The sequence below is a fragment of the Camarhynchus parvulus genome, chromosome 5 (genome assembly GCF_901933205.1).
Source record: "Camarhynchus parvulus chromosome 5, STF_HiC, whole genome shotgun sequence".
NCBI lineage: Eukaryota > Metazoa > Chordata > Aves > Passeriformes > Thraupidae > Camarhynchus > Camarhynchus parvulus.
In genome coordinates, this window is record NC_044575.1 from 57,468,295 (window position 1) to 57,484,032 (window position 15,738).

Sequence of the window (15,738 nt, forward strand, 5' to 3'; positions counted from 1 at the left end):
AGCAAAAACTTAAAATAAAATCCTAGGAGGAGACAAAGGGTCTTAAGTTCTGGTGTTGTTCCCCTCTTTACCTGGGAAAAGTTCTGTGCTGAAGGAGGACATGTCCATCCCCTCCCCACAGGAGGCCAGTGTGTTCTGCCTCCAGAGCTCTCATGGTTAATTCTGAGATTTCAACACAGCATTTGTTTTTCAATGTTTTTCATTGTTTATCAATGTTTTCTGACAGCAGAATTCAGTCCAAAACATTCCGCTCCAAATGGATGTTCTAAATATTTTTTTTTGTAGGTCATTGTGTGTGGTAGAAGTTTTGATTTCAACATATAAAAATCATTCTTCATTTGCAGCACTCCCTTCTACATTCCTTCAAACTCTAAAGATGCTGTCATGCCCAGTAACTTTCAAATGTGAGTAGCCCCTCTGTTTCAGAATGCATATTCCAGCTGCCAGTTCCACCACAGATCTTCTCAAATAAGCCTCTTTCCCAGGATCTGCTCTGACACTCCCACATTGGTGCTGGTGTGTTATTTTTGGTGTCAGATCAATGGAATTCCTTGTCCATGCTTAAAAAAAGGCAGTGATACATTTGCTCGAGTCAGGCTGAAATGAGAAAAAAATATTTCCATGTTTTTAAGTCTATTTTCAATAAAACATAGAGGGAACAAAGATTTGAACAGGAATTTGGGGTTTTCCTAGTAATTCTTTTTATATATTTTGAGGAAAGGGCTTGATCCAGAGCAACACATACAGAAGCCACTTACTTCAAAAAAAAAATAGAATTTGAGAAGTCCTCTAGAGTGGCCTTTGGGCTCCAGGGCTCTGGAAAAGGCAGTCCACAGCTTGCCTACACCCTGCAGCATGTTCACATCCTTCCTGCTAAGGTCTTTTTCTGTTTTTATTGTTGTTTTTTGGTAGCTGCAGGTATTGCACACCAGGGTTGCTGCAGCCTGGATCCACTTGGTGCTGCTGTCCTTGGTCAGAGGCTTTAGGACACAGCACTGGGTGCAGACCTTGCACAGCACGTTGGCACAAGAGCTTCCACCTCAGAGCAGGTTCTTCAGCACAACAACATGTGGCTGATGTGCAGAAAAATGCATTTAGAGGATTGGATTTATCAGGGTTGCATATAGAGGCATCAGACTTGGAGCAATTGCTGAGAGAAGCCCCATCTCAGAGACTGTGGGGATCTGGGGATGTGTGAGGAGATGCCTTCGTGCAACTTATATAGCTATTTCCCACTTATAAATTATTCCCCACTTATATCTCCTACTTATAAGTGGGAAATCAACTATTTTCCACTTTAAAAAGCCAAGGAGATGCAGGTCTGGGGAGGATTTTTTTGACTGTCTAACTTGGATTCCCTCCCCTTAAAATAGGCTGGAACAGCTCCTCTGGAAGGGTTATGAGGTGCAAGGATGGAGAGTGGCACATCCCTTGATCAGGCACTAAGTGAATTAAAGGATGTGAAATTTAAGTTCTCTTTGTTAATTTTATTGCAAGGATGGGAGGACATGTGGAAGTTGTTGAGATTCCTGGTTGTAAGCAAAGTTGCTGTCTGCTGATCTGGAGTGAGGGCTGTGTACAGACACTGAAGAGATAATTGGCAGAAATTGCTGATGGATGTCACTAGTAAACCACGACAAAAATATCTACTTTTTCTGCTTTCTGCTCTTGACAATAGTTAATCATAGTACAAGAGAAATGCTGTACGCCATCACTGAGTCATTTGTTTTTCATTATAATCTGAAAATCTTTTCCCCTAGGATAAAAAAAAAGTAAACAAAAAAACCTGTAACCTTCTCATCCCCTTCAAACATGAAAACTTCCAGAACAAGCAAATAATAAATAAACAAGGCATCACTTTGAACAGACATCTGTGCATTACTAATACACAGAGACCATTGCAATGTTTAAATGGAGAACATTATCATCTCCAAATGCCTGAGACATGCTGGAAGGAATTTTCTTCACTGGACAAGAAATGCTTATTCCTCAAACCTGTGTAGCACACTGCCAGCAGAGCATGTGTGCTTGTTTTCTTGATTTTGCTCGGCTTTAGTAAAATGCAATCATGACTTCACGTCCCTGATCACATTGCTGGTTGTGAACACATTAAAAGTTGGGGAGTTAGTCAGAGTGTGTGCCCAGACCACTGGGCTGGTTGTGCTGGTGTGCTGTGGGTTTACACCGGTGCAGTGAAGGGCACAATTTGATTTTACAGGCAGTGGCTGGGATAGAATAAGCTATGGACCTAAGTCACTGAGAATTGATGGTGTTGCATACCCTGCTACCAGCTGTGTGCTAAGAGTAGCAAACAATTCAATTAAAGCTTTAGGCTAATCCAACCTAATGAGGTTTTGTTGTAAAATGGACAGAAGCAGCTCTCTTCACCTCTCCCAGCACCACTCAGCACCCTTTCCATGTGCATCCCTGGCTGCAAAACTCACATCATCCTCTCCTTGCTGTGCGTCAGTAAAAGCAGAATTTCACTGGGAGAGGTTCCAGCCCTCCCCTGCTCAAGGGGAGCTCGTGCACAGGCTGTGGGAACACTGGGGCTCCTGGGGATTTTGAGGACACAGTAAAATAAGACTATTTTAATTCTGAATGAGTAAAAGGCAGATTGTAGGTGCCTTGAGTGGCCTTTTGGCAAAGCTGCTCTCTCTCCTGACTGTGGTGGTAGCCAGAGGTGAGCAGTGCTTTGCAGGGCTTTGGGAGTGTAACACACAGGAATTGTTCAGCTCATTTCCATCACCTATTTAACCATCGATTTCATTGTGTAATCAAATAAAGAGAATGTGTTTTGGCACATCCCATCAAGCCAGATGTTGCTGTCTCTAAATAAGCCAGCACTTTGTGTCAGTAATGCAGTGTCGTGAAGGCACAGATGGCTTTTGGAAGGGAATTCAGTTACCTGTTTGAGAGGTTCTAAATTTCCATCAGGGCAGTTGGATAAAAAAGAAGAGAAAAGGACACAATCAATCCGAAGGTGATCTGGCCATAGAATTTAGTTCCAAGAGTGCATTTTTGTGTAGAATTGGTTATTTAACTGGCAGTCCATTTGATGCAGGACAGAGGGAACAGTGTGAAGCTGTGTCAGGGGAGGCTCAGGTTGGATGTTATAAAAGGATCTTCATTGCAGAGTGTGGTTGAGAAGTGGTCACAGCACCAAGCCTGACAGAGCTCAAGGAGCGCTGGGACAATGCTCTCAGGCACGTGGTGGGTTCCTGGGGCTGCCCTGTGCAAGGCCAGGACTGGGGCTCCATGATCCTTGCAGGTCCCTTCCAGCCCAGATATTCCATGATCCGCTTTTAGTAGCAGCTGTGTGACCATTGTCCAAATGCAATTGCATGGGTTGGTTCTTATTATTCCAAGCACTGCTGTCACATGCTAAAGGTGTCAAATACTTGAAGAGAGTTGGTTTTGAACCTCAGAGTGTAATCCTTCTCTCCAAGCCCCCTGGAAAATAGCAAAGGGATTTTTCTAGCCAAGGCAAGGACACATTTTCTCACTGTGTGAGCTGCCTCTGGAAACCTGGACATGAGCAGAAAGCCACAAGTAGTGGCTTGCATCTTTCAGAGGGGCTAGGGAGCTGTGCATTGTTTACAGGTGGTGGTGAAAATGCTTCTGAGGACCAGCATGTGCTTCTCCTTCCTGGCTTGAGTGGACATGATGGCAGCAGCAGATGGGGCCACCTCCTCCCACAGCTGGGACTCAGGATGGTGTTAAAGAACATGGAAAGGCTGGGCTTGAGTGATATTAATCACGTGGTTTAGGTTAGTCACAAGCATAATTACCTTGCTAAACCATATACACTGGGATATGTGTATAATAATTAATGCAAGATGGGGACAGACTTTGTTAGAGTCATGTGGAAAGCCACGTGTTCCCTTTGCTGGTTTCTCTTTTGTCTTCGTATGCAGAGAAATGGCCTTACTTCTTAAGCTATAAAGCATCTCCATTTACAGGGTGAGGAAATAGATTTGCTGAAACAGATTAAGAAACTGAGTAATTGTAAAAAAAAAAATTGTAAAAAAAATTTTACAATTACTAAAGCAATTGTAAAAAAATGGGAAAGAGCATGGATTTTTTTTTAAAATCCAATAATGAAAAATAATCCATTGGTGCATTAAGATGTATTGGATACAATAGTGTGAGGCACTTTCCATTTCTCCCTTTCCTCTTTGGTCAATCCTATTGTCAGGGTCTTGCTTTGGCACTCAGTTACAACCTCCAAGGAACACTTCCAGCAGCAAGATCTGACAGTCTGGCAAGGCTTTTCTTATTTGTTTTTTCCCAATCTCTCCCAGTAGCACGCTCTTAAGATAGTAAATGATGCCCAAAATGTAGTTTTGTTCTCAGCCTGTGATTCATCCCTGCTAAAGCCACAAACTGTGCAACACGTCCCACCCTATGTTGATATCTCTGCTCAGGGTGGTTGTTCTGGGCCAGGTTGGATGAAGCTTTGAGCACCCTGGCCAGGTGGAAAATGTCCCTATCTATGGCAGGGGGTTGGAACTGGATGATCTTAAGTTCCTTTCCAACCCAGACCATTCTGTGATTCTGTTATTCCCTGTATGGAAGTTCAGTGGAAAACGCTGCTCTTGAAACCTCCGAGTTTGGAGGGACTTACGCAGATCCTGCCCCACAGCTGAGACTTGGGGAGTGAGACAGAGAACCAGAGTTCCATGAGCTCTGCCTTCCCTTCCCTTCCTGTTTGGAGGGATTTAGCAGATCCCTGCTCCACAGCTGAAAGTTGTGGAGTGAGACAGGGAACCAGAGTTCCATGAGCTCTGCCTTCCCTTCCCTTCCTGTTTGGAGGGATTTAGCAGATCCCTGCTCCACAGCTGAGACTTGTGGAGTGAGACAGAGAACCAGAGTTCCATGAGCTCTGCCTTCCCTTCCCTTCCTGTTTGGAGGGATTTAGCAGATCCCTGCTCCACAGCTGAAAGTTGTGGAGTGAGACAGGGAACCAGAATTCGATGAGCTCTGCCTTCCCTTCCTCTCCCACGGGACAGCGCTGTGCACCTGGGAGGTTTCACTGCTCAGCTGTGGCAATGGTGATTTGTTGTCCCTGCTGCTGGCTCCAGGTTTGGAAAGTGAGCCCAGCATTTATCTCTTCACCTCTCCTATCAACAGATACCCTTAAAATATGTTCAGATTGAGCAGCATTAGGTGTCCCAGGCTTTCTAGCTGTAACAATGAAATATTGATAAATGGCTGCGCTGTCTGATTGCTTCAGGTATAAGGGAAGAGGAATTCAGTAAATCAAGCAGTGACTTTCAGTTTAATGCAATCTCTTGAATTACAGTTTTGGTCTCACCTGCTGGGTTTGTCAGTGCACAGAAGAAGATTCATACCTCTCTGTTGTATCAGATACAAATAACTCAGAGCTCTTTTTGCACATGAGGAAAAATAGGCTTCCATCAAATTTTGGTTGTATGTCACCTGCTAGACTTCTGCTGAGTATAATGTGAATCTTGTTCTGAAATTAATCTGAATGGAGACATAACACGTATCTTTCAACATAAAGAAATCTCTTTAAATGATTTAAATATCAAAATGAGGAGTGATGTGGAGCCAGCCACCTCAGTGGCTTCTTCTCCAAGGACAGGCAGCTGGCAAACACTTACTGAAAATAAAACCTCTTCAAGTTGTGGACCTGAAAAATTAGAAATGCCTTTTTGAACATTTCACCCCAAAGTAGTGATTTGCTTAACCTCATGGAGGCTGGGACTAATTTTCAGATGACAAATGAAAGTGTAACTCATAAGAGTAACTTGCAAGATGTTTACTAAATCTTACAAAGTAGGTGATGTTATTCTTGTTTGACTGGTGGGAGAGATAGCTCACGGAGTTTTGAAATAAGTGGACAAAGTCATGCAGGGAGTTCTGTGGCTGCTAGAGCATTATTTTTCTCCATTAAAAAGTAAATTTGTGAAGGTGAACAGCTTTTTAAAGGTCTGAAAACATCCGGTAGGCTCTAGAAAGCTCTTGAGAAAGTAATGCTCATCAAAAATTGAAGAGAGGCAACACAGTGCTTTGCTTAGCTTGCTTCTCATCATATAGGTCTTAATTTTTCAAAGTGGGTTTGTGGGTCTGCTGTCATAGGGGGTGGGTTGTTTACTGCATTGATTGGATTTGTAAGATTTTATTATCAGTTGGAATCTAAACTTGGGTGCCCCCCTTGAGTCAGGGTTCCCTCATAATGGACAGAGAAGAAAGGGAAGAGCATCTTGAGAAAGATCATCTGGAGGGGGTCAGCTCCTGGTTGAGTCACTTTTCTACTTGGTAGGTAAAAATAAACCTTGCAGGCTCTAAATAGGCTGAGAGATGATTTTTTTTCCCCCCTGTATAATTCCATATTTTATACATCAGTCTTTGTTAGACTTGGTGAACCCAACACACCTTTAAGTCCATGGAAGATTGCATGAACCCACTGGCAAGAGTCCTGTCTCAATTCTTGAATCTTGGATACAGTCTTTGCTTTGGAATAGACTTTCAGGTAGTAGTTGAGTTTGATATGTTTTGCTCAAAGTGCACTGGAATGGCTCATGTTGCAACAAAGAATGTTCCCCTCTGGGATTTCTGCCACAGTTGTTACACATGGGGTTTGTGTCTATTTTTGTATTCTTTTCAATAGGAAGTAGTTGGGATTATCATGTTAAATCCTTCCAAGTCACAGCAAGGTCTGTGGCTGCTCTGGGTGTGGGTATCTTCCACAAGTTTAGGTGGGATGGTCACCAGTTGGAATAGCATCTGCAAAACAAGCACTGGGTGATCTCAGCTGGCCATGAACACACATTTAGATCTGCCAGAATGGCCTGTCATCCTGACTTTCTGCTGGAGAAGAAGACTCTCTTGTGCTGCTCATGTGTTGACCTCTTACAGAGATACCTTCAGTAAATTTGGAAGTCCTTGCACAATCGATCACCAGTCACACTGATGGATTCCAGCACTGCGCTCCTTGCTGTTGATTCCTGATCCTTAACCCAGCCCTTCATGATCTTACTCATTAAATATGGTGTCCTACTCACTGGAAAATTTTTCATCTGGTGTTTCTGGGACCTGGGGCTTCTCTGCCACCTCAAACCTCTGCCCAGCCTCCGTGTGAAATGTCTCATCTTGGAGCTGTCTGCACGTAGCAGAGGAAGGAAAAGCAACTTCTCCGAAGATGTGGAGATTCTGATTTGGTGTTTGTAAATGCTTAAAATTGTCATCTTCAGTCCTGTAGCAGAAATCTTCATCCAAAAGACCTGTGAGTGACCATGGCTTCATTCCATACAAGTCCCAAGGATCATTCTGGAGGATGGAAAGAGGAAGCTCTCCTCTAGGGAGGCTCCCAGCACGGAGGGAGGCAGTGGTTCCTCAGCCCTCCTTCCCACGCTCAGGGGGAATGTTGAGCTCTCCTCTGGCCTGATTCAGTGTCAGTGCTCAGGAAGGGCCCCACGTGAGTACGAATTCCTTTGACTGTGCAGGCCCTGCGGATGGAGCCATGGGGCTGAGAATTCACTGCAGCATGGGGCTCTCATTTCTTCAGGGGGAAGACTGGTTTTCATGCAGCACCTTTTTGTCTATAAGGGGGGAGAGAGTTAAGTATTTATTTACTCACCTATTTGCTTTATCCTGAGCAGAGCTGAAACGTGCATTTTCTGCCTTTTGTGTGCATTTCACTGCCAGCCTGTTTGAAAGCCCCGCGTTCCTCCGGGGACTTTCCAGACAAAACTGATGCAAAACTCTTTCTTCTCAGGTGCCTCACGATCATCTGCCATCCAATGCAAGCCAGGAGGCAACTGCCCCAGCAGACACAGAGGCATGACTAGGCAGCTCTCCCCTCTATCTGTTGCTGAAGATTCTGCTGCTCCCATTCTTGAGCTGCAGAATCGAAGTCCCTCGGGAATCTGTCGGCACAGCAGAGTCGAGAGGCAGAGCAGATCAGGTAGGAACCCACAGCCACACTCCTGGCTCTTCCCTCTGTCTCTGCAGAGGTGGGGCAGGGCCCGAGCATGCTGAGGTTTGGTTTGCCCCGTGCAGTCCTTCCCGAGCCCGGGGGTGAGCGGGAAGGTCTCGGGACTTCTGCTGGTCAGAGTGACCCTGAGATGTGTTAGAAAGTCTCTTTTCCCAGCCTGGCAGTCGAAGAAGGAGTCAGAACTCTTCTGGTCTCGTTCTCAAGGTTGTTCATTGTTTCTTATCTATAAAATTCTTTCTCTGGCCTGCCGAGGTCTGTTCAGCAGGTCAGACAGAGGCACACTGACACCCTCAGGGCGGTGTTATCTTTTCATACTAAAAACTACATGTACATTATTTACAGTAACTTCCCAATATCTATCACCTATGTTAGACAGTGAGCTTCTACTCTAAACCAATCCAAAAGTGCCAGCACCACAGCAGAAGATGGAGGCCAAGAAGAAGAAGGAGAAAGACTGGACACACCCAGATTCCTCCATCTTGCCTCCTGAACCCCCATTCTAAAAACCCCAAAAATCTATTTTTCACCCCATGACAAACTAATTATTATTCTGCTTAGACTTTCGTGGTTTGCAGATCCTCATATAAGGTTGGTAATTTTTTCCATGGGTCATAATCAAAATCACAGGTGTCTTGGGCTCTGTGCCAAGGTCTCTGAGCCCCCTTGGCAGGGTTCAAGCAATCCAGGACAGCCAGAGGGATGTCCCGAATTCCGACAGAAAGGTGGCACGGATGGGAGGAGCCTGAGGTTCACGGCTACACGACGTGCGTGAGGTGCCTGGCACAGCACAAGGCACAGAAGATCCTCAGAGCTGGTTAAGCCCAGCACACAGTTAGGTTTCACAGGGTGGTTGTGTCTCCTCAGCTTCAGCCTGGCCACATGCTTAGGAGTTCCTTCTCAAAGACAGTGATGACCTCAGATCATACCATGGATGGTCTGATGAAGAGGAAGAGAAGGAGCAGCAGGTGGAATGATTTCTAGGGAAGACCATCACAGCTCAGATCATCATCAGCTGCTTGTCAGGGCTTCCATCACCCACTTCACTGCAGGAGTTTAGCTCAAATGAGACTGTAGGTGTGGTAAACGCTGACCTCTTCACCATGGCGTCCATCCAGCAGCTGCAGGGATGGGATGGGAACAGTTACAATGTGCAGCCACAGGCTTGTGAGTCTGCTAAACCACACTGTTGAGGAGAAACTTTAAATGAGTGAAATAATTTAACTGTCCAAGCTTTTTGGAAGGAAATTATTTAATTGCCTGAGTCTTTGGAAGACTGCCTGTGTAGATATTGTGAGCAAAAAGGGGAGGAAGAAGAGGTTGGATGTCCCTTGCACTCTGGACCTGGGGGAGCTGAACTTTCTCTTGTCACTGGACTTCTGATGGCAGCAAGAGTCACACATTTTCTCCTTGTGCTGGAAAACAGAGGGATCTCATGTTCCAGGAGTACTTTCTTGATGGAAAGCCTCAGAAGAGTATTGGAGGTGATCATTGCTGCTAGGAGCTGATGCAGCATCTTGCAGTTAAGATCAAATCTAATCATAGCTAAGAAATCAGAAAATCAAATCTCATTTTTCCAGATATCAGGCTGAAACAACTGTGCATGGTGGCACTAAGGAACATCTAAAATCTGAATCCATCTTCTCTGAGAAAGGACTCTAGGCCACTTGAGTAGTGTTAGGACATCATACTCTTCTAAACACTTATTTTTCATTTATTTATTAATTTCCCTTTGGTCCTGATCTTCAAATCCTCATCAGAGAAGTCTAACTAGGACTGACCCAATAGGTAAGCAAATACAAAGAATATCATTTTCTGGGGTCTAGTTGCCAAATAGCCAGAAGAGTTCTGATGAAAAGCTGTAGGTTTTGATTGTCCTCATCTCACTCCTCTGAACATTGCAAGCAAAAGGCTCTTCTGTGATCATCTTGTCAGTAAGAACTGCACTGTGGGCCAAAGGACCATGCAGGGCTGTTTCTGCTCACTGACTTCCACAGTTTGCCACTGGCCAGTGCCACCTCCCTGTGTCAGCTGCAGTGTGATCTGCATTCTTACCTGTCATTTCAGCCTTGTTTCTGTGCTCTTCCCAGGATAAGTCTCTTGGTTTGTTCCAGTCCCATCCAAATGCAGACCCCAAGGATTTCTGCTACCTTGCCACTTGTAAAATGCTGTCTCCCAGCCACTTTGGCTGATCAGCTTGTTTTCTCCTCATTATCATTTGGTGTCTAAACACAAGTGCTTGCTCCATGACTTGGAAATCCCTAAACCTCTTTAATAGGAACTGTGTGCCTGCTCACCCTGTGGCTCACTCCCTGTCATTATTTTAAAATCTATTTCTTATCTTGTCCTTTTGATTCTTTGGCCAGGAATTAGGTGTGCACATCCCATGGATTTTGAAAGCAGCTGTCAAGCTACTCTGTCATGGGGATCAATCACAACTTCACTGAAGTGAATTGCAAATATCTGGTCTAGAGTTAAGTGCCTCCAGTGAGCTTAGATGTAGATAGATGTAGATATATGAGGATGGAATCAGTTCCACTCTCACCATGCCTTTCCATTATCATTAAATATAAAGGGGCCCCAGACAACATGTTCATCCTGAATATACTGTTATCTGCTAACTGCATCACAAGGGATGAATCCCACTGATTAAAAACTTACAGCAGCTCCCCACTGTGCATTTATTCAGGCTAAAACTTATGCAGTCTTTAAATCCAAGGTAGGTCTTGCAACAAGTGTGTGTTTCTGTGCCTTTCCCTGACATTCAGACCTGGGACTGTAACATCCAAATCAAATGCTGATGCTGGTGTCATGCATAATGACACCAATTGCATCATTATTGTGTAATTGGAAAATAGAAAGCATGGCTAAAAGTGCTTTATTCTTCTATCATTGTGTGATTATTTTAAGTGGTAGCTGAAAAAGGACTAATTGCATGGTAGTTTTATTTGGCAGGAAGACCTGCAAGTTGATGCTACTATAATATATTCTTTTTAAGCCATTCTAACTTGCAAATAAACTATAATTTACCTTTCAATAGATGTCAGTCATTATTAGTACCGTAAAAAATATCTACTTTCTCTCAGCAGCCTAGGAAAATGCTAAAAGGATGCTTGCCTTTCCAGACCCATGGCTGATTATCCTCTGTATGTTTTTAATAAACCTGTAATTTTATTTAAATTCTTGGTTCACCACTAAACAATGGAGCCCTTGAATACAGATTATTTTTAGGAAAAAAACACATCACACAATTCCAACTGCAAAAAGCTCCATGTCCTAGTTAGGAAAATTCTTGATTCCAAATCAAAAATAGCAAATCAATAGCATTCCCTGCTATGATAAATCTTTTTTTATGTGTAATGTTTGTTTACAGTAATAGCTTAGAACCCCAGTTTGACATTTCTTTATGGCTAATGTAGCAAAACCAATAATATGAAAGGAAATTATTCCTGATTGTGAAAGGATTCCTCTGTCACATAAAAGTTGGCTATAGGACATAGTATGCTCTCACTCAGTGCATCTGTAACTTCTCTCAAAATCATATTGTTACTTCTGTACATCACATCATGTATTAATGTGGCTGATAATTGATGGGAGTAGTTAAGAATAGCTTCGGGCCATGATTTTTAGAAGATTTTCCTGTTTCTTCTCCCAGACTGTGATGTGGTCAGACAGGGTGAATGGTTGGAGCTCATTGCTGCCCTGTGAGCTCCCAGGACAGCAGTGTTAGTGCTCCTTGTTTTCAGCTGGGGTCTAGGAAAGCAAAGCAGGGGTCATGGGTTGTGTCTCTGGGAGATCTGTCTGGAGAGCAAGGCACCAGTCAGTGAGATTAAATTCTCCCCACTTGTGTTAGGAAATGTGCACTTAGGTCTGAAAACCACTGAAAAAAACCTCAAAACACTGTGCTGAAATGGGAAATGTCAGCTCTCCTGTTGCTCCTTGTTGATGTGCAGAGGTTTTATTTCTAGGCATGCCAAGCTTCACTTTTGTCCAGTTTCCTTTGTTAACTTCAGAAATGTAAGTACACCAACCTGACTGCAAAAAGCCTTTCTCTGCTTGGGTACATAAAACCAAACTATTTCTTTCCTCCCCATCCCAGCTTGTAAATAAAAGTGGTTGTGGAGTTAAAGTGTTGAGGAATAAGAACTTGGTGCTGTCTCCAGACCTGCAGGCTCAGAGAGCTCTTCTGTTGCACACATGCACAGTAATTTGCCTCTGTAACATTTTATTCTGGAGGTTTGCTGGCAGAGGGGATGAAGGGCTGATAAAGCAAACAGTGACAACAGCTTATTTGTAATGCTGTTACCTCAGCCCTCACTGTTGTGTTTGTGTTTGGTTCTGCCTCCTTGAAGTGACAGAGTTGGTATTATTAACATACGTTTGTGCAGGATTTCAGTATTTATGGGACATAGAGGAGTTACAGGGAGAGGGCAAGGGATGATTTGTGACTTGAACCAGAATGGGAGGTTTTCCCAAGAATTATTTTGAATGCCTTCATTACATGTACAACTCTTTTTCTATTCTTCCTTTCTTTTCTCTTTCAGGAGAAGAAGGAGCACAAACGCACACAGAGAGCAGCAGCCAAGAAGCTGAAGGACAGACACGATGCCAGTCTTGCACATCCACATTTCTCAAGCTAATCTGGAGATTCCTGATCATTTTGTCCGTCTCTTCCTCCTGGGTTGGGACCACACAGTTTGTCAAAATCACTTTTGAGACCTTTGACTGTCCCTTTTTCATGACTTGGTTCTCAACAAACTGGAACATTATGATTTTTCCCATTTATTATTCCGGGCACCTTGCAACTGCACAGGAAAAGCAGTCTCCAATCAAAAAATTCAGGTAGGATTTATCGTGGCAGTATCCCTTTAAAAAACCTAATTCCTGAGGATTGAGATCACTGCTGTGCTCAGTTCCACCCCTGGTGTCAGAATAAAGGTCATGCTGCAGAAAACCTCATTCATAAATAGCTCACAGGAGGCTGACAGATGAGTGGTGTGTGCTGAATAAACGGGTACTTGATTGTTAAAGGGCTTTTTTAATGAGTTGAAAAGGTCAACAATCTGCTTATAATCTTGCTGTTATGTTGTCTAATATCTCTATATTTTGTGTACTTGCCTTGATCAGTGAATCTGTCCTGGTTTATTTGTGATAGAATAGCAGTGCTGGGTACAACCAAACCAGCTCCTAGCTGGGAAGAAAGATGCTCAGAGCTGAGGAGGTGGTTTCCATGTGAAGGACCATGGCTTGCTCTCTGTGCTGAGCAGGTACAGCAGGATGCAAACTGCCCTTTCCTCCTGCTGGAAATGTATAAATCCCTTTTCAGTAGCCCTTGAGAAATCAGAGAAATACAAGGTTAAGGGGGAACCCAAAGAAATCATCCAGTCCAACCACCAGTGCTGCAGCTTAGCTTCACCTTAGGCAGTTCTGAGGAAAACCACATCTAATCTGTCTGCAGGGCTTGGAGGTGCCTCACCTTCTGTGACAATTGATTTCACAGCTCCTCCTCCACTTTTGTTATTCCACTGATCTGACAGTGGCATAAGAGCTGCTTTAAAGGACAGGACAAAACTCAGCTCACCAAGAGACACCACACCTTGCCCAGGGAGGGAAGAGATTCATAGGGTCATTCTGGGCTGGAATCCAATTCTGTTGTTCCAGTGCAGGTTTGCTTGGAAAAGAACCTGCCTGACTCCAGCAGAAATGTCTGTTCCAGCAGGAATTACCCAGTGTGGGGCCCATCCCTGGCTCCTGCTGTCCCTGAGCACACAGGGAATCCCATTTGTGACTGTCTGGCTGGAGTGCAGCAGGGCCAAACTCTTCCCTCAGCTGCTTTTTGCCAGGATCTGGGATGTAATTTGGCCCTAAATTATCATTTCTGTCAAATCAGTGTGACTGAAATTGAACAGTTGCACTTAATTAAGTGCTTCTCTGCAAACCCTGGTACTTTGTCTGCTAATGATGCTTCATTCAGATTTCTGCTGGAGTGTTTGTGAGAATATGAGCAGTGTCAGCTTGGCTTCTGCATGTGGGGTGAAGTAATAACAATTGCACAGCAGATAAGGAAGAAGGTGTGGAGAAATATCCCTGCAGATAAATCCCCTGCAGTTGGTTCATTGATTGTATCTCTATCAGAGTGACATTTTGGGGCAATGCATAAAAAAATTCCTGTGCTTAAATAATTTTTCTATTTCCCCAGCTGTTAAGAATTGAGCTTTTAAAGTTGAGGACACTGTCTTAAATGCCACAGGAATTTCTGCAGGGGATCAGTGAATGTGTGGACTCAGGAATAGTGTTAGAGGTGATGGGAACTTCGTAGAGTATTTCTTATTCCAGATATGTCAAGAACTCACGTCCCAAAGAGAAGTAACTGCTGGTAAATAATGATTTCATCAGGGAGAACAACTTGGTCTATGCTGTGTTACAGCTTGACTGTCCAAACTCTTACAGATTGGATAAGGAATGGGCATCTCCTCAGGATGAGCTCTCCATTTTTTGGTGACTTAAAGGATTGAAAATCTGTAGGTTTAACTTGTAGACAGATTGAATTGGGAAAGGATCTTTGGAGGTCATTTCACCAGCCTCCTCCTCAGAACAGGGGTGTTTTCAAACCTGCATTAATTGTTTGTGTATTTTCTTGATTTGCATTCTTGATATTGTTCCTGTTACGAGGCTTTTTATTACATTGTGTAAGATTTCTTGCTGCTTCATCTGCCTGTTTTATTCCTGTGCAGTAGCTAATTCTTGTCAATAAACCCATTTGCAGCAGTTCCAGGCTTTCCTTGGAGACCAGAGGTGATTTATCTTTATGTTTCTGGAGGATGTAGTTACTGTCCGGGAGCTTTAAAGACAATCAGGCATTTTGTCCAGCAGATATTCCCAGTGGATCTGAACAAACAATATCTGTGACATCTTGGCAGAGATCAGTGATCCTGGAAGCAACTTGCAGAGTGCTGCCCCAGGCTGGCAAAGCTGCAGAGAGCTTAATAAATTCCACTTGGAACGACAGGAGTCTCAATCCTCAACTTTAGATTGGCTTTCTGGAAAGTTTAGGCTGCTCAGTACCTAAAGGAGCTGCAAGACAGATGGATTTTTGACAAGGACAGGGAAGGGGGATGGCTTCAGACTGAGAGAGGGCAGGTTTAGATTAAATATTGAAAATAAATTCTTGACTATGAGGGTGTGAGGCCCTGGCACAGGTTGCCCACAGAAGTTGTGGCTGCCCCTGGTTTCCTGAAGTGTTCCAGGCCAGGATGGATGGGGCTTGGAGAAACCTGGGATAGTGGAAGGTGTCCCTCCATGGCAGAGGGTTGGAACTGGATGGGCTTTAAGGTCTCTTCCAACCCAAACCACTCTAGCATTCTATTATTATAATATTTGAGATTACAAATTGTGTGTTTCTTTACCTTAGAGATTCAATCTTGTGGTCTGAGAAAATAACTCATGGTTATGAACTCACTGCTGCATTTAGGTGAAGTGTCTTGGTTGTCTTGAGGCATAAGACAGCTCTTGGTATCCCCTCAGTATTGTAAATAAAAGCTATGTCCCTCATAAAGAGCTTGAAACTCCTTGCATTAGTGCTGGATAAGGTGATCTGAAGTTCAGGAAGCCCAGAAATAGGAAATTTAACCCTGCCAGCATTTAGCACAGCAGAAGACACTGCACAGACTCGACTTTGGAGCCTGATGCAGTTGTGCTGTCGAACAGGTGGGTGAAATTTTCAATGCCAGTACATTTTGCCTCCCCATCTGGCACCTTGGCTTCTCAAGGACAAGCAC

The 15,738-nt window shown here is 43.8% G+C and overlaps 1 protein-coding gene across 3 annotated transcripts in view; it reads left to right on the forward strand.

Annotated features, from left to right (window-relative positions):
* SLC35F4 (solute carrier family 35 member F4) overlaps positions 1-15,738 on the forward strand; it is a 117,595-nt gene that overhangs the window by 86,044 nt on the left and 15,813 nt on the right. For 2 of the 3 annotated variants that reach the window (XM_030949750.1, XM_030949749.1), the window contains exons 2-3: positions 7,745-7,933; positions 12,505-12,802. In XM_030949750.1, coding sequence (XP_030805610.1) covers positions 7,745-7,933; positions 12,505-12,802 — 487 coding nt within the window. The remainder of the gene's footprint in view (positions 1-7,744; positions 7,934-12,504; positions 12,803-15,738) is intronic. The other variant, XM_030949748.1, reaches the window with a different exon arrangement.